This window comes from Scardinius erythrophthalmus (assembly GCF_964197995.2).
Source record: "Scardinius erythrophthalmus genome assembly, chromosome: 23".
NCBI lineage: Eukaryota > Metazoa > Chordata > Actinopteri > Cypriniformes > Leuciscidae > Scardinius > Scardinius erythrophthalmus.
This window is the reverse complement of record NC_138243.1, coordinates 25,947,390-25,967,756: the sequence shown is the minus strand read 5'-3', so window position 1 is coordinate 25,967,756 and position 20,367 is coordinate 25,947,390. Positions and strand designations below refer to the sequence as shown.

The 20,367-nt window shown below is 37.0% G+C and overlaps 1 protein-coding gene across 7 annotated transcripts in view; it reads right to left on the bottom strand.

Moving 5' to 3' along the window:
- Positions 1-20,367, bottom strand: part of rnf34b (ring finger protein 34b) — a 29,437-nt gene that overhangs the window by 7,952 nt on the left and 1,118 nt on the right. For 2 of the 7 annotated variants that reach the window (XM_081354946.1, XM_081354949.1), the window contains exons 2-5: positions 7,743-7,967; positions 4,898-5,341; positions 497-559; positions 57-258 (exon numbers count right to left, since the gene is read on the bottom strand). In XM_081354946.1, the coding sequence (XP_081211072.1) occupies positions 57-258; positions 497-559; positions 4,898-5,341; positions 7,743-7,967 (934 nt within the window). Of the gene's footprint in view, positions 1-56; positions 298-496; positions 560-4,897; positions 5,342-7,742; positions 7,968-18,945; positions 19,083-20,367 lie in introns of those variants that run through there. The other 5 variants (XM_081354948.1, XM_081354945.1, XM_081354947.1 and 2 more) reach the window with 5 other exon arrangements.

Genomic DNA, 20,367 nt, shown 5'->3' with positions numbered 1-20,367 from the left:
TAGACCACTTTAGGTAGAGTCTAACTTGCTTTATAATGCGTCACATTGAGCCTTACTGGATCTTCTGTTGAGTTCGTTCTCTCTGTAGAGACGATGGACACGCTCCACCAGCTCCCATTTCTCACAGCAGCCTGAAAAGTTGACGAAGTTGCGGGCGAGAATCTCCTTCAGCTGCCGCACCGTCAGGCTCTCGATGTCGTCCTCGCGGGACAGGTCCGAGAGGGAGGCACGCGCGCGTCTCTGCGTCGCTGGGCTCGCCTGCTCGGGACAGACGGCAATAGAGACATGTAGACGGATCTGTAGTCCACATTGATATTATATCAGACTGCTGATTTTTTTTAAGCATTTGCCAAACACTAAGCAGAATTATTGGATGCCACTGAATTATTAATGTTAATGGATGCTGAAGTAACCCAATCGTCTTCGCAGTAGGTCGTACAATCAACCAGGGCATGCTGATTTTGTCAGAAGTGAACACAGGGATGGTTTGTCTCACCTCCAGTATGTCGTCATGAGGCTCCAGGTTGAGGAGGGAAACTGATGCAGCATCTCCATGTTCCTGAGGGTAAAACACAGAAATCAAGATCTGATTAAAATCCGGTTGAAGTCATGGGTGCTGGGAGTACAGATCCCATCATCTCTGCTCTTTAGTGTTCGTGTTAATTTGGAAAAGAAAACTGGATAGATTAAAGCTGTGGAAAAAAATATGCTAAATGAATAAAAATGCTAAATGAATAATTGTAAAAAATGTTAGATTGGCCAGAAAAAAAGAAGACTAAAACTTGAAGACTAAAAATCTTAAATATATATTTTCAGAATATAAATTCAAGCCACATTAACCCTCTGGGGTCCTTCGGGTCCAAATGGACCCGAAGCGTTTAAATAAAAAAATGTAAAAAATCATAGCTTCATCGGAATGGTCCGAAATTTGGTGACTTTGTTGGTACTTGGTATATGAACACCCAAAAAAATTGGGGACAGGATTTGAATAGTCTAAGTGGTTGTAAAAAAAATAGTCACACTCAGGACCTTCGGGTCCAAATGGACCCGCCATAGGAAATGAATGGGAAATTGGCAAAAATGTGACAATACAGAGTTTTTTTGTGCGTACAATCTACAAATCAGCCACGATCCAGAAAAAAAGCACACAACAGTGAAGGGGTGAATCTATAAAACATCAAGAGTGCAAAACAGACACATCCACACACACACACACACACACACACACACACACACAAACACACTTTTATACACATACACACTAATAAATTCAGATTACAAAGATCTGTTTAGAATTTTTAAAAATCACACCTTCATCGGAATGTTACGAAACTAGGTGACTTTTATGGTATTAGGTATGTGAACACACAAAAAATATTGAGGTCATGATCCAAGCATGCTAAGTGGTCATCACACTTCTGCTCTTTGGTTAAAAATGACCCCCATAGGAAATGAATGGGAAATTGTCAAAAATATGAAAACACAGTTTTTTTTTTTGTGCATACAATCTACAAATCAGCCAGGATGCAGAAAAAAAGGACTCAACAGTGAAGGGGTGAATCTCTAAAACATCAAGAGTGCAAAACAGACAAATCCACACACACACACACACACACACACACACACACACACACACACACACACACACACACACACACACACACACACACACACACACACACACACACACACACACACACACACAAACACACTTTTATACACATACACACTAATAAATTCAGATTACAAAAATCTGTTTTGAATTTTTAAAAAGCACAGCTTCATCGGAATGTTACGAAACTAGGTGACTTTTATGGTATTAGGTATGTGAACACACAAAAAATATTGAGGTCATGATCCAAGCATGCTAAGTGGTCATCACACTTCTGCTCTTTGGTCAAAAATGACCCCCATAGGAAATGAATGGGAAATTGTCAAAAATATGAAAACACAGAGTTTTTTTGTGCATACAATCTACAAATCAGCCAGGATGCAGAAAAAAAGGACTCAACAGTGAAGGGGTGAATCTCTAAAACATCAAGAGTGCAAAACAGACTAAATCTGTTCAGGCAAAAATCACTAGATTCGCAAGCCTTTCTACAGAGAGCTGTAAATCCACTAGTGGTAAAAATGTGCTATTGCGTGATAAAAATGCTCAGTGTGTCCACCAGTTGGCGCCCATCTCATTTAAAAAATTGCTTTCATGAGGCCTAGGCTTGACTCTAAAATGAAATACAGCTTTAATAAAAATAAAATAAAAATTATGTATATATAAAAAAATTCTATTATATTCAATGGGAAAAAATGGGTCATAATTATTGCATAAATATTAATTATAAATTATAAAATTATCTCAAAACACCAAAAAAGAAAAGAAAAAATATTATAAAAAACAAGTAAAAAAAAAAAAATTATGATTTCTTTTTATATATATTAATTCCGCCCTCCGGGTCCATTTGGACCCGAAGGTCCCAAGTGTGACTGTTAAACGAAGGACCCCAGAGGGTTAAATACAAATATGTTATACATAACAAACAAACATAAAAAAAATATTGGAAAAGTCTGGGGCCAGTAAAACATTTTTTTAAAAGAAAAATACTGCAAAAACAGGGTTGTGAATTTTTACAATTCAAAATGATTGTTTTCTGTTTGAGTATAGAAAGGATAATTTTAATTATTTTTTTAAAATGTAATTTATTCCTGTGAATATAAAGCTGAAATTATCAGCACCATTACTCTAGTCACATGATCCTTCAGAAATCAATCTAATCAATCTAATCTATATGATGCTCAAGAAACATTTCTTTTGTGGAAAACATGACTAACTTTTTTCAGGATTCTTTGATGAGTAGAAAGTTCAAAGAACCAGATTTAAATATAATGTAATGTAATATTATATTATATAATATAATAAAAAATACAGCTAAGACACATTACAATATTTTATTGTATATAAATATTTTAATTAATAAATAATTAATAAATAAATATTATATTATATTGAACTAAAATTGCCTCATTAAGTAATAGATTTAATTAAATTAACATTTTACTCATTATAAATTGTAAAACACATCTTAAAGTAAATCAGAAAAAAAAATTTTTTTCACCATGTTAAAAATGAAAGTCTTTCATGCAATTTTTGAGTGTCAAAATGCTTTTTCAAAACTATGAATAATCTCTGTCTGTTTAAGTGCATTTAAATGAAACCATCTACCATCACATCTTCACAATTAGCTTCCCTCGGTTCTGCAACTGCACATCAAATAACAACACATTACAGATTCAATCATTCATTCCCACTGACTGCAATAATTCGTTCCCTGTGTCATTCAAATAAGGACTGTGTGCAGACAGCGTTTGTTCTCTCTTTCTCTTGCTCTCTCTTTTCCTATTTGCCGCATTCAGAACAATTAGCTAATGGCTCTGCGTTGTTCCTCTCTACTGTCTTGCAGAAGAGTGACTGTGTGTTTATGAGAAGGCTCAGCACATGGACTGAGATCACACACACACGGGCCACATACAGACGTCGTGCAGCTTTGCTGTCTGGCTGCGTATTAATAATGAATGGGTCAGTCTGCCAACTCAGCCTCTGAAGTCACACTAGACCATCACAGTCTCTTCCTGAACACACAGACACACTCTTTAAAACTTCAGGGTGAATTTGTGTAGTTATCAAACTTAGTCATTTGCCTCTTAAAAAGCGCTTTAATGTCTGTGCTGTTCTTTAACTGTAAGTGTAAGTCATTCAGGAATTATGGGACAACCCATTCCAACATTATGTAACACGCTCAGCATGTCACGTGACGTCTAAATAAAAAGGAAAGGCTTAAACGTCACGGCTAGCCTGGTGGGGTACAGCTGTTTCCAGTATCCACGCGGTCACGTCACATCAGAGCACGTCAGAGCGGATGAGTGCCTGCTAACTGAGGGCTGTAAGCAGCTTAATAACTGTACTGAGAACAGGAGTCAATAGATCAGGGAGTAAAAATGTTTACGATTGAGAAGAAACCCTCGCTTATGTATTAAGAAAGTGAACACAACTGAAGTGCGACTTGGGGGGGGGGAGAGATGCAATACGCATTTTAACAGTAAGCATGCTAAATTATGATATAACGCACAAAAATGTAAAAGCTAATACTTGACAGAAATGTTAAAGCAATACATTAGAAGAAAGGAACTTCTTTTTTATGTTAAAAAATACTTACTGTGCAAGTAATTTGAAGGTTGAATGTGTAAATCTGTAATCTTGTTTTTTCAAAATATTGCTCTGTTTAGTGGCCATTTAAACCATTGAAAATAAATCTAAATAAATATTATTTAACAAAATTATAATAAAATAAAATAAACATGTATTAAAGTGCATTTTTTTTGTAAATTGCCACATTTAATGAATATATCTTATTGATTATAAATGCTGAATCACACGTCTTATAGTAAATGAGTATATATATATATATATATATATATATATATATATATATATATATATATTTTAACATGGAAACAAGTTATATATATATATGATCCTTCAGAAATCAATCTAATATGCTGATATGATGCTCAAGAAACATTTATTTTGTGGAAAACATGATTAACTTTTTTCAGGATTCTTTGATGAGTAAATAAAAAAATATGATGAGTAAATATAAAATATATATATATATATATATATATATATAACTTGTTTCCATGTTAAAAATGAGTAAAATAAACATAAGTCTTTCATGACAGTCTTGATAATTACGTTATGCACTAATACATTAATAATACATTTTAAGTGTCCAAATCCTCTTTTTTTGGGGGCAAAACAAAAAACCAAACCGCATTCTATAAGCGAACTGTGATGCAATGCATGGGAAAACATCGGTAAAGTGACTGAAAGAAAGCGCCTCACCTGATTGGTTGTCCCTGAGCTATCGCTGCGACTGAGAGCCTCTCCCTGAGACACGGCTACGGACAGCGCCGACTGCTGGGAGGAGGAGCGCGCCGTGGAAGCGGGCGGCGTGGAGAGAGAGCGCGGAAGTGACGGCAGACTGTCCGTGTCCGCTTCCGCTTCCGCCTCCTCTACTTCCTCCTCCTCCTCATCCTCCCCGATCTCCAGCTCGGCCCCCAGATGGCAGAGCACCAGGTCCACCAGGTCCTCTTTCTCCCTGCATGTGTCCGTGTTGATGTTTCTCAGCGTGAGGTACTGCCGCAGGTCTTTAACGCGGAGCCGCATTAACCTGGGCCGCTGGAAGGCCGTGCCCCACAGCAGGTGGCAGGTGGCGCAGCGCCGCAGGTTTTCCTGCAGCACGGAACACAGCGAGCAGAAGCTCTTCTTGCAGTCCGAGCAAACGTGCTGGGAAGAGAGAGGGATGAATCATTAAAGCTACACTACGTTACTTTTTTTTTGGTTCAAAATGGAACAAAATTTGAATAATAAGAGAGTTGTGTCCCAAATGACGCACTTATATGCACTATTGTGTAGTCAACTGTGTAGTGTGTGAATTTCATAAGGTCAAGAGTCTGATTGCCACCCCCCCCTCCGCTACATAAGGAAAGCTGCGACAGTTGAGTGCATGACGTGTCCAATTATTCGAGTGAACGCACTACTCGCACTATTTATACTACACAGCGGTATAGAATAGTGCATATGTACGCAAATTGGTATGCACCTACTGCTTCGTGAAGGTTCGAAACATCAGTGAATCATTTTTTTCGAATCACTGGTTTGGTGCGAAAATGGTTCGAAACGGAACGAAATTTTAATGGTTCACCGCTAGGTGATCTCGTGAACCCATAAACCAGCGTCTATATGTTTTTTACCTGATCTCGGATCAGTTTTATAAATCTGTAGTAGAGCTCCACGGTTAACCGTTAAAAGATCGCGATCTCGATTCAAACACCCACGTGATGTCATTCCTAAATGGGAATCGGAATATTCAAATCTTCCGCTGAGCCAGAGAAAGCAGTTATTATGTGAAGATATGAAACCGCTTTTTAACCACACGCACTATCGATATTTCTGTGTCACATATATTGGAATTATCACAGAAGTACTGGGGATAAAAGTTCATAGTTCCGATATATACATACTGATATCTGCGGAAGCGATCAGAATAGAGCAAATCACCGTTTGAAAGTAACTTTGTGCTTCAAATAACAATTGTGTTGATTGAAACAAGTGAAGTATTTACAGTGCTATGCATAAGTTTAGACACCCATGCTAAAGTTGACTAAAAAGAGGAATAAAAAATCAGCTTTTGGAAACTGAACTTAATGCCTTAATTTAAAAAATTAGGAAAAATCCAACCTTTAAGGACACCAATTTTCTTTGTGAATGAATAATGTATCTTAAATAAATAAATATTATTCCTTAAAATACAGGGTGCATAAGTTTGGACACCCCTATGTTAAATTCCCATAGAGGCAGGCATATTTTTATTTTTAAAGGCCAGTTACTTCATGGATCCAGGATACTAAGCATCCTGATAAAGTTCCCTTGGTCTTTGGAATTAAAATAGCCCCACATCATCACATAGCCTTCACCATACCTAGAGATTGGCATGGTTTTATTTCAGTTAGCCTAATAGCTAGTTTGATTTGCATTGAGAGATGATCTTATGGAAAGTACCCCATGCCAATCTCTAGGTATGGTGAAGGCTATGTGATGATGTGGGGCTATTTTAATTCCAAAGGCCAAGGGAACTTTATCAGGATGCATAGTATCCTGGATCCATGAAGTAACTGGCCTTTAAAAATAAAAATCTGCCTGCCTCTATGGGAATTTAACATAGGGGTGTCCAAACTTATGCACCCTGTATTTTAAGGAAGAACATTTATTTATTTATGATACATTATTCATTCACAAAGAAATTTGATGTCCTTAAAGGTTGGATTTTTCCTATTTTTTTTAAATTAAGGCATTAAGTTCAATTTCCAAAAGATGATTTTTTATTCCTCTTTTTAGTCAACTTTAGCATGGGTGTCTAAACTTATGCATAGCACTGTATGAGTGAGTCATTGAATCATTCATTCAACCCGTTTAGAGCATTTAAGTGAAGGCAACAGAACCTATAATAAAACAAAATTCAGCATAGCATCACATTTGCTGTGCATTAACTAGGTTCTCATAAGAAATCTTTTTCAGATATCTGTCTTCCATTATTGTATTAACACACGCAATAACAAAACCAATGTTCCTCTGCAACTAACTTCATCAACCGTTGCATAGTATAGCTTTAAACAGCCAACTATTATGCGTGTGATTTAATTACGTCATGCTTTAGTTGTTTTGATTGACACTGACAGAATACAAACACTTCCATCTCTAAATCACTGCGGCATGAGCTTCGTTTTTCAAGACACTTTCAGGCTCTCAGAAGCAGTTGAGGAATCTCTGTTGGCAAGCTCAGTGGCTGTTATCAAATGCCACCCTGCTGATGAATGAGCTGTTCAATCAAAGCATTGCACTCTGGGTTAATGTCAGGTCTATCCATCAGGTCTGTGCATATGTGTGCAGGTGTGAGCATCTGCAAATGCATCACACCGTCTGGGCATCTGAGTGTCTGCAGACAGGTGTGAATGTGCTGATAGGATTTCAAAACACAGATGCTTTGTGGAAAAGTGATTGCTTCGATCTTTCATCACTTCTGTCCTTTCCTTTGCCAGGAAATGAGGCATGCCAGACTTAGGCATGACAGATCAACATTATATATAAACAATCATAAATCATATTTGATAAACCCCAGGTATCCTACCTTTCGCCTGAACACAGAGAAGGCCAGTCCGCAGGCTTTGCACGCCAGGCCTGCGCTTCCTGAGGTGGTGCTGCTGGGTGGGTAGGTGGAGTAACCAGCACTCGGGGCGAAGCGGAACGGCCCTGCTCCGGCTCCAAAGCCTGGCTGCTGGGTGCGGACCGCCCCCGTGCCCATCACCTCATTCAGCAGCCCGCAACATGACGCCCACATGGAGGAGGCCCCCGCCTGGAGAAGAAGGATGTTCACAGTGTGTGTTATGATAAAGCAATGGCAAAAACGATCATGCACTTTACCACAGAGAGCAAATTTGTGTGCCAGTCACACATGAAATCAAGCACATATACTAACAATTTTTAAACAAATGTTTTTAAAAGAAGTCTCATGCTCACCAAGGCTGCATTTATTTGATCAAAATACAGCAGAAACAGAAATATGGTGATATATTATTACAATTTAAAATAATTTTCTTTTCATTTTAATATATTTTAATATCAAATTTATGCCTGTGATTACTCCAGTTTTCAATCACATTCCTTCAGAAATCATTCTAAGTGTTTTCAACACTGATACTAATAAATGTTTCTTGAGCAGCAAATCATCATATTAGAATGGTTTCTGAAGGATCATGAGCAAATGAAGAGTAATGATGCTGAAAATTCCACTTTGCACCACAGGAATAAATAACATTTTAAAATATATATTCAATATATATATAAAAAAAATGTAGTGCATGCTTCACGATATGTAACTTGTACATCATAAACAACTGAATCCACTCAACCTCATCACTCATAAAATCTGTTAGTAATCATCTGGATTAAATCAATGCACTGCAGTCCTTAAGTGAATCCTCAAGGAACATGATACAGTGTAAATGGCTGTTAGGGCGAGACGAGGTCCGGCTAATTCTAGCACGCATTTGGAGTGTTAAAACGGAGTCGGCAGAGCAAAACGGCAGTACGAGCTAAACAGCTGAGATTAATGGATGTCTCTGGTTTCAGCCAAATGCATGTGCAAACCAAACAATGCTTTCAAAATAATCATAAAAAGCATGCATTACCAGAAGTATTCTTACTCTCCAAAGGTCTAATGGTCTGATGTTTCTAAAGCTTTCATTTACTTAAGGAGTAAATTTAGAAGATGTTGGTTTCACTATGCTGATGGTTTCACTATGCTGAATGTCTCATAATACCGCTGGCATACGGCCATACGTGACCGTGGATGAATGTAGTTATCCTAATGTTCATAAACCATTCACTACTATAGGCTTATAGTAAGAGATATATCCAGTTTAGATGGAAAGGATCTCAAGCTGGGGTGCGTTTCCCAAACCCCACTATGGTCGCAAGTTCTGTCCTCACCAATAGAGTTCAATGGAACTTGCGACCATAGTTGGGTTTGGGAAACCCACCCCTGACTAGCACAAGACATTTCTGTAGTTTTACCCATTAATAGACACGGTACTTACAAATAAATAAATCCCAGCACAGCGCTGCAACAACCATGATGAATTGACCCTTCACAATAGATAATGCTTTACAATGAACTCTGTTAGAGAGCTACATATGGCAATTTATCTTTCCAAAAAATACCTTTCTCACCTATTGAGTAATACAAATTTCAAACATTTCAAATCCCTCAGTTCTCGCCATCTACGAAAAGCCAAACTAATGTTGATTCTTGTTTTATTACGAGTTCTGTCGCTTTCTCTTTCTGCGAGGAGTTGTTTAAAATGGGTGACTCCCCAGAGGTTTGAGATTTAGCTGCTCCGTGTCAACCTTTCTCGCTCGTTGTGACAACTAACCCCTGACACTCCCACAACATACACGCAACAAAGTAGCTGGAGCAACTGTTCTGTATTAACAGATTTGAAGAGACACACGTCACTCACGCATGTACGCAAATTCCCACGAACACCATCCTGACAGGTCTAAAATATAAACACTTATAACAGGCTTACCATAGTGAATCAGGGTAAGACAAAAACATGTTTTGGAAGAAGTTTCGATTGCGTGTTGACTCGTTATTTAAATTTTGTTCATTTTAAACAAAAAATAAGTTAAATAATGCACTTTAATAAAAACTCACAGAAGTTTCGTAAAGTCTGCCAATCAGATCCATGTTTGCTCAGTGAATGGACAGTAAAGCATAAAAATAAAATCCTTGTACAGGAAACAACATCCATCGTTTCTTTGATTAATAAACCCTCATTTATGCATACAAATGCACAACCATCATGAAACATGGCTAACCGGCAGCTTTCATCAGCGCCTGTGATCCAACATGGCGCCGTGATGTCTTGTCTCAGAAGAAACACTTCAGAGGAGGGGGGGGGGGGGAATGCTTCTTCTGTTAAAGAGCAGGAGAATCAATGAGCTGAAATGAGCATACATACATCCTATGGTGCAAAGAGAGCGATGGGTTGTTCTGTGTTTGACATATCAGTGTTGGCTGAGCGGCTGAAATCTGTTGTTGCTCAGTGCAGGGCAGGTTAAGCCAGGCGGGTTTATGTCATGTTTTGTGTATGTGCCCATACAGTAGCGAAATACATAGCAATATTTATATATGATTTAACAGTTTATTGTAATAAATATCAAAAATCTAAAAGGTGTGCATCATACGTAACTCCTAGATGAACACTTTACATTTGGTTTTATGTCTGTAAGTCATTGTCTTCAAATGCAATTGAAGTTAGAATCGTTTATACCAATGTCACATGTAACTTTAGAGATGGTCCCTAAATACGTGAATATCAAACGTCCAACGTCAAACCAACTTTTTCCGTTTGCTGTTTAAACACTTCTAAAATGCAGGCCAACACTGCTGTGAGTAGTGTTTTTTGTGTATGTACAGTATGAGCACACAACAATTAGATAATAGTGATTATTTCTCTCATATAGAAAGACAACAGAGCAGACATTATAGCAAAATGGCTGGTTGATTTTGCAACACTTACACTAATTGTTATGCTGATAATATAATTTGTAATGAAAAAACTGCATCAAATTAGAAAAACTAAATAAAAGGTGCTCAGACTTGTGGACCCGACAATATACATAAATGCACCACCATTCAGGGAGCTACACTAACCTTTTTCACTGGTGGCACTTGCGCTACTAACTTTTTCAGTTACTGGCGCAAAACATGATTTGGTCGCACAAATTGTTTATAGTAAGCCGCTCTGGATAATAATGAACAATAATGAAACTGTATTGCATACAGATGTGCTTTTTATTTTACTTGCCATCTTTTAAACCACATGTCTTCTTGTTTTTGTTTTCTTTAACATTGGTTGGGATAGATTTACTGCAATAGAAAATACAGTACACAAAAAAGTGCAAAATGGATTTCAACATGCTATGGTTGGCACAGATGGGCAGACTCCTGAACTCTTAAGTAGTGATGCACCGATGTGAAAATTGTGGCCGATATTAATATTGCTGTTATGGCCGATACCGATATCTCTGTATAGAAAACAAATTTACTGATAATCAAATAAAGAGAAATTTTCCAAAACACATTTTTTTTTTTTTTTTTTTACTTTAGAAATAACTTATGTTGGGCACCTTTACCCGTGTGCAAAATATGTCACACATAGGACACACATGCATTATATTGCATTGCATTGCATATAATGTGTGCTGGTCTAAAATTAAGAAACCCCTAGAAAACAGAAAAAAAAAATGAAAAAAAAAATGAAAAAAACAGGTGTACAATAAAGATAGGCTACTTAATTTATTATTCCAATTACCAAATATGATACTAAATACCACAGGGAAAAGAGCTTCTATTTGTGACGTGCTGTCTTTGCATTTGAACATTGCACATTTTAAACAGGACAGGCATTAGCTGCATAAATGTTAGCCAATACAAACATATTTATAGAAAACAGTTGACAATGAATAGACAGGAGTCCAATAATAGCATAACGAATCACTTATTCTAAAAATAATATCAAGTAGGCTAAGTTTGACGAATCCGACATAACGAGGGCTGTTGTAAAACGTCCGTCATTTAACGAATTTTAAAAACACGGATGGATAATACAATATGCTTTCCGACATTTTGACAGAAAAAACAAAACAAGCAAGAACAAAATTTAAATTATAGCCCGTCAATTTTCATTTTACAATTATCTTCTCTCTCTGTTTGCGCGCGCGTCCGTATTTGTGTGAGAGAGAGAGAGCTCGCGAGTCGCGCAGATACAATGGTACGTTTTAATCTAAGTAACGGTCGCGGGGCTGAAGCCAACTTGATGTGTTGAATGCTCAGAGCACGTTATAAAACGTATTCTTAAAATACACATTTCTGTTTTAATAAATGCTCATAGTAAATCATAGCATATTGCCTAAAACATAGGTACAAAAATAATCAGTGATACATTTGCGACCCATTAAAAATTTTGGTCGCAATGGCATTTCAAAAGGTCGCATATGCGACCATTTTGGTCGCAGTGTAGTTCCCTGCCATTCAAATGTTTGGGGTCAGTAAGACTTTTTTTATGTTTTTGTTTGTTTAATCTCTTATGCTCACAAAGGCTGCATTTGTTTGAAAATACATACAAAAATACAAAAATACATTAAAAACAGTAATATTGTGAAATATTATTACAATTTAAAATATATTTTATGATGTAATTTATTCCTGTGATGACTTTTTAGGCATCATTACCCCCCCCCCCTCCCAAAAAAAAACACAGCATTTTTTTTTATATAAATCTTTTGTAACATTATATTATATGTCTTAACTGTCACTTTTGATCAATGAAATAAGTCTTTGCAGAATAAAAGTATTAATATCTTTAAAAAATACAGACTGAACCAAAGCTTTTGAATGGAAGTGAACAATTTTTTATACCACAGTTATACAGTTTCTGCAAACCTGTTGTAACTTGGTATTAGCCATAGCTATAGTTCTTATAATACTAAACAAATCTATTTTTTATTTAATAAGTGTAAACCAGTTCAAAAGCACAACCCTTTATACTGAAGTCTGTCTGGCAGGCCACTAATATTTCCTGTTTATCATATTATAAATGATGTTGGCTGCTCATGAAGCGCACCCTGGGTTTGAGTGGAATCCCTCTGGCAGTTCCCTCAGTATTTGAACAGTATGGCAGTTAGCGTGATCTCCGTGTTGCGTAACGTAAGGTCAGGGCATGAAGCTGCTGCTCGTGCTTCAGTCTGGCAGAGAGCCGGTGGCACAGCTTCCCGCTGTCACTTCAATTAGAGCCCCGTGAGCTCAGCGAGGCGGCCACGTCCATCACAAAACCACTGAGAGAAGAACACGGCAGCTTCTAACCCCAAGACCTCGCATTTCTTGTGTATATTTGCATTAGTTACTTACAAATTGCAGCACTTTTTATGAAACCTGAATGTAGAATATGAAGTAATGCATGATTTTTAAACTTGCAAAGACTTCAGATGATATCAACTTCAAAATATGAATGTCAAAAATTATTATTTTAATCAAAAATTTTAATCATTGTCTAATATGTTATTTGTGTTCATTGTGAATACATTGTTTACTAACCACATAACTTGTATTATCGTATAACAGTATATTACTGCTGCCATATGAACTGACTGTATCATTGAAACATTTTCTATGAAGCTGCTTTAAAACAATGTGTATTGAAAGACACTGTATATGAAAAGCGCTAAACAAATAAACTTGAATCGAACTGAGTAAAGTGTTGCGGGTAAAAGTATTACAAGTAATGCAAGTTACGTAATAAGATTACTTTTTTTTAAGTAACTAGTAAAGTAACGGATTACTTTTAAATTTAGAAAAGTATCGGAGTTAGTTTTTCAAATAAGTAACGCAAGTTACTTTGTTTTCCCATTTATTGACTGACAGCTTTTCTGTCTCCATGTTGAGAGAAATCAGAGTAAGTGCAGAGGCGTTGTGTGAACATGATGTTTATTGTAGTTCTAGACTAAATGTAAGTTTGCATTTACTTATATCACTTGCACAAAAACAGATTCAGTATTCCTCAAAATTAATAAAAAAAGTATAATTTTTTAATACAAACCAGCAATAATTAAATGTGTTAAATAACACAATATACTTTATGTATTTAATCTCACTTTATTAACTAGTGTCTTTAGTGCTGACTAACGATGATCCAATTCAACCGTACAAATAAGCAAAAATGCGGTAATGCTATAATGGTCGGGTGTAGGCCAGTAAGATCTGTGCGTGTAAACCTCACTCCCCTGGCCTCAAGAGGCGAGCTAGCAAATAACGCCGGAGACTCCAGTTCAAATCCCACTTGGAGGGAGTCGAGTAGGACTGGTTAGATTTGGTGCCGTGACCCGGGTGGGAGTGAGGTTTAGGGGGGTGAGTGTAACGGACGTAGGCCAGTAAGAGCTGTGTGTGTGTGTAAACCTCACTCCCCTGATCTCAAGAGGCGCTCTAGCGACAGCTCTATCGACTGTGGTCTTTAGCGTCCTTCTTAGCGCACCCACCTCCCACGCTAGAGACCCCAGTTTGAATCCTGCTCGGAGCGGGTCGAGTAGGACTGTTTACATTTAATTAAACATCACATTTGTGTTTAATTTTTTGGATTGAGAACTTTCTTCTCCTGCATCCTATTCTTCTGTGATCCAGAGTGGCAGCACCGCTGAAGGTTATTTTGAGCAGCGCCCTCTACTGTACAAGAGTGAATTTGCATTTCCTTCAGCTTTTTTATTATTTAAAAACAAAACAAACAAACCCAGCCCAGGTCAGAAAAACTAATGCAAAAGTAACTGAACCCTTTACTTTATATTCAACAACATTGTTGATTTGACTGCACTGACACTATTGGATGAGAACTGAACTGAGCTGGATGATGACATCACTTTTTTCTGCAGAACTGCTTTAAAGATGAAATTAAATCATTTAAAATTTGATGATCTTAACAAAGAAACTGAATCAACACTGAACTTACTTCAGCTGAACAATGGCATTATTTTCTTTTAGAGCTGCCAAAAAGAACTCTGTTTGCATCACTGAATCATGTTCCTGTTATCACTGTAAAGCTGCAGTGATAAATAAAAGTGACTTGACTTTCCATAAAAAGTAAAAAAAACACAATTAGTTACCTTTTTAGGGAGTAATACAATATTGTAATGCATTACTTTTAAAAGTAACTTTCCCCAAAACTAGTGTGCTTTAAGAATATCTTAATAATGCATTGTATAAAGGCTTCAAAGTGGAAGTTACAGAAATGAGAAATGACTGAACAAGTTAAAGGAAAAAGCAGTGTTTGTTTATATAACGTGTGTGTGCACATCTCGTCCGCCTGGCGTAAAGTACATCTGATTGGTTCTGGTATCGTTTCTGACAGGTTGACAGTCTGGAGGACTCCAGCGATACAGTCTCCTGCTTTTAGAGATCTGATGACCTATTCTCTCACATCAGACCAAGAGCCTTCAGAGCGATGTTTCCTTCAAGGAAAACAGGGCGTTACAGTTCCCCTAAGTCACGATTCGCTGCATAGGGACTCATTTGAAAGCAAATCTTAAGGTAAATGCTTATTTTTAATTGATGAGGACACTGGACTCCAGAGAGACCACGTGCATGCCAACATCAACTGAATTCAGACTAATGTCTCCAGTGCTCAAGATTTAATACATGCAGAAACTTATAACTGCATAAGATGACTTGACAAGATGCGTTCCACTGACTTGTGCCTGATTTTCTTAAAAACAATGAATCAGCACTTCTGATTCACAACGGAATAAAGGTAAAGCAAATGCCTCGTCTCTCCTCTCACCGGCAGCGACGATCTTTGTAAAGCTCAGGAAGAACTACAGAGTAATGAAACCCCTTCCACTGACAGAGATGCACGACTTCCAATGACTTCTGACTAATGAGCATTCACATGAGAGTGCATAACTAATCACACAAGCAGATATGGGACTGAGCAGCTTTGAACATGTTGGTTTAAGAAACGTTTCTTGAAGGAAAAGCTCATCCAAAAATTAAAATGAAGGAGTCAAGCCACAAACACTGACTAAAAACTCCATAAAACGGATCCATATTAAACTATATAGTTTAAAAGTAATGGCTTTTTTTTAGCTCAACAGTTTTTTAGCTCAACAGAATTTTTCCTATTTTCCATTTTTATTTTAAAGTAATTTTGCTGTGCGTTTTTGTCAGTTTTTAATTTTATTTTTTATGTCTATAAAGTTAATTCATTTTTATTTTAGTTAAACTAAATTAAAATGAGTAATGTCGTCTTGGCAATAAGCTGAGATAAAATACGTTTTTTTTTTTTTTTTTTTTAATTAATGAGGTTTTATTTAACAAAGTTCGGGAGGAGCAGGTTCAGATAATTAACCAAATCATGCACAGCTGTTGATTAATCAGTAATCAACTCAATGACAGAGTATAAATTCACAGCAGACCTGTCTCTGTTCATTGAAAGTTTGTCAGCATCCCTCCTCCACCCCATCTCCTCACTTCCAGTTCCATCTACACTTCCATTTCCATCTACTCTTACCAACTGGGGGGAGTACTTTGGGTTTAGGTCCTAACTCCGAGCTCGGAGCCCTCCCCCCGGACAGCACGGCAAATACGCATAAACTTATTGTATTAATTATATGTAGATGTGAACTCGTGAAACATGTATATTACCTATTTTAAGTAACGGAAATGTTTTTTCATGGTTTTAGTTTCAGTTTTAGTTAACTATAATAACCCTGATTCACTACAAGCTTTCCTTGTTTGGAAAAAGAGCTGTGTGAAGAAGATTCTTCACAAAAAAAAAATAGCATGAGGGTGAGTAAATAATGACAACATTTTCATTTTTGAGTGAACTAATCCTAGTGCAGGAACCTTGCTGGGATCTAATAAGACATCATTAATATAGTAAAGTATTTAGACAACGTTACAAAGACAAATGTTTTTTTATTAAATGTAAATTTAGAAAAAATCTTCATAATCATCAGTAGATTTTTTTTGTTGCTAACTTTATTACAAAATGACTGGCGTTTCTAATAATGATCTTGGTGGAGATATGCCATTTCATTTCCACTGCTTTTTAATATAAAACAGATGAAGGCAGATTATCTCCATCTGAAACTTCTCCAGACTTTTGTTTAACTCTTTCTAGAGTCCTAAAAATAATGACTTCAGCTATAGTGTGGACCAGATACCAAATAAAGTAGAATATGAATGAATGAACAGATAATTATCATTGACTGATCGTACAACTTATAAACACCTCCAGAAATAATAACCACAATTCAATTTTTTTAAAAAAATTTCCCACTCAAATTAAGCAAAAGCAATGTAAAAGAAGAGTGGTTATCCTCAGAAAAGCTTTCTTTCAGAACAGAAGGCAGTTTGTCCTTTTGCTTCCCGGGGGATTCTGTGCTTTAAAAGTGTCACTACACAGTGCCATCACAGAAACCACCGGGAGAAACGAGGCCAGACAGGGGTACTCTTTTGAATGAGAGGAATTATTCAGAATTATCTAACATGTGATTAACCCTCTAATTATTACCCACTCACGCTTTGCTTCACGGCTGCTCCCTGAAGAAGTGAGGTCAACACCGAGTTAAAAAAAACACCTCACACGTTGAATTGAAATTTGAAAGCATTTCAAGTCATTATGTGCTGACAAAAAACTCATCACATTCACCAGATCAAGTAAATTCCCACTATTAACGGTTTAAATTAAAAACATTTAAAATACCTCCACAATCATAGCAGCCTACCAAAACTTTTTCTCTTTTATTTCTCATCATAATCAAGTATTCTGACATTATATTCATCATGTCATAATTCATCTGTGATGTTTTAGAAGGGGAATCACTTCTGTTCCGCGTGACTGAGCAACTTTTCTCCATTCCTAACATCTCGGCAAATCACAACAATCATAATCACATTTTTATAACAATCTTCCCTCCTTGTTACAGTCTACTATTCTGACATCATAAATATAATCACTATGCCATTTTTCAATTTTGAGTTTTAATGAGAGTAATCATCTCTGTCTGAGCAGATTTATGTCCATTTATACCAGCATGGCCAAACATTTTCATCACTATTCTGATGGCATACTGTATATCATAATTCATAACTGCCATTTTAGTCATTACTATCTGGAATGCTGGTCCAATTATAACTGCTCAACCAGACATCGCAAATAGAATCAATCACAATCATTTTCATCACAATTCCCATGTCATAATCACTATGCCACAATTCAAAAATGACAATTTAGCCATGACCGTCTGAACCGCTGGTCTAACTACAGCTCAGCCAGATATCACAAACATAATTACTATTTTCATGACTATTCCGACTCTCTTCTGGGAAATCACTTATATCCCTCCTGACTTTATTCTAGCAGTCATCACAATCAGAATCACATTCATTTTCATAATTATTCTGATGTCATAATCACTACATGCATAATTAAATCAAGACATTTTTAGTAGGAGAAACGATGTGAATTACTGGTCCACTGATATTAACCTGAATCACTATTATTTGTTTCACTAATCTGGCATCACTACACTATAAATAAATTGTGACTTTTTAAATCACTTCTGCCCCTCGTGACTGTCTGAACTGCCGATGTATACAAGTAGCAATCATCACAATACGAATTGTGACGTCATAATTACTAAGCACGTAATTACATCGCGACGTTTCTGTAGAGGGAACCACTGCTGTTATCTACTTGTATCGCTATCCTGACGTCATAATCACTATGATATAATTTAATTGTGACGTTTTAGGAGGGGAAATCACTTCTGTCCCTCATGACTGTCTGAGCTGCTTGTCCATTCATATCAGCTCATCCAGTGACTGCTGGCAAAGACTCTCCTCCAATCTCATTAGAGAAGTGCTGGGATAAACTGGGTTATGGTGATCACTGCTTGTACACTCTGTTCCACTGGACAAATCAAGCTGCACCTGTCCTGATATCTACAGATATCTCTTGCTAAACGACTATAAAACAATGCAGCTGTCAACCAAGCAAACACTCCTAATGCACGAGCATAGAAAATAAGGAAGAACGCACGCATTGCTATTTGCAGAGTCATTTGATGCATCCAACTGATGCAACTCTTAAGAAGTCCGACTGTTGACATAGCGAACCTCAATAGCCTACGGAAATCAATTATTTCGTTGTTCACATGCAGATGACAAATCTCGTCGATATCAATAAAACATCTGACATTTATGTATTTTTACATACCTTCATTGCAACTCCCGTCCGTGAAAACTGTCGAATTCTAAAGTGATTTGCATTGCAAGGACACTCAGGAACACTCCATTACGTCTTCTCTTTCTAGCATCCTTGTGTATGTGTAGAAAAGAGGATAACGTAATGGCAAAGCGCGGATCCGCCAATCCCGAAATAGCAAGGCCCGCTGGTATGTATAGCAGCCAATCGGCGTGGAGTTTGCCGGCGAGTGGGCGTGTCTTGTAGCCACGCATGTGTGCAGACATCAGTGTGATGCAGCGACACTGGAGTGTGAGTGTGACCCTTTAACTGCTTTTTCTCAACAGACCTTGTTTGGAAGCAGATGTGTAAAACGCTGATAATTATGTCCAGCTCTGATTTGCTAATTTCCCTAGCCGTGCTAATTAAATCCCCACTCTCAGTTTCATTAACAAGGAAACTGCCTTAATGTGCGAATTATTCAGTGACTTTCAACAAAAGGGGATTTCTGCGCGCGCAATCCGTTGAGATTCGTCTGGCTTAATCTAATTGCATTCCGACCTTTCACACTACTTACGATATATAAATGTGTATAAAAGTATACATATACATATGTATACATATAAGTATACAAAGTATACATATAATATACAACATTATATTATGTGACAGATAACAGTAGGCTACTTTTGTTTTTGTCTGTGTGAGGAAAGCGCTCGAGCGGCCTGTTGCTATGGTTACCTCTTCAGATCAACGCGCTTTCTGTTCTCGAGCGTTTCTTTAGTGAACTCTGACTAACTTTTAATCAAAATTGTGTGGTTACTGGGGACGTTTAAATGAGTATGATACGAACTGCCTGCTGTTTGTTGTTAATGAAAATATTTAAATGAGTTTGATAAGAACTGGCTGCTGTTTGTTTGGTCTAACGTTACAGCACTGGAAAGTGCTGGAATGTTTTATTAGTGACGACTGTATTTCACAATTATTAATTCTCTTCTCACACACCGCTGTTCTTAAATACTTTAAAACACCATATGTTTCTATTTCAAAACTCATCACCTTAGCTGTCCTGTGATTTTTAACATGGCAAGATAAACCATTTGAACTCATTTACACAAATACGTTATTTTAGAAATGCAGGATACGCTCTAGATAAAAAAAAATACCGTAAATAGAGCATGCTCACCAACTTACATAATTAACATCAATTTAATCTTTTATTTCTGTTGCATCCGAGTTTTAGCTTCAGAGTTGCATTGCAACACGTCATTGTTTTACAATAAAGTGAGAAAGCAGGACATCTAGTGGGCAGATGAGTGAAGGACAATCCCTACAGATACTGCACTTTGCTCAAATCAAAACATTTGTTTTATGCCCTCAAGTTGTTCCAAACCTGTATGAATTTCTTTCTTCTGCTGAACACAAAATGAGATGTTTTGAAGAATATGGGTAACA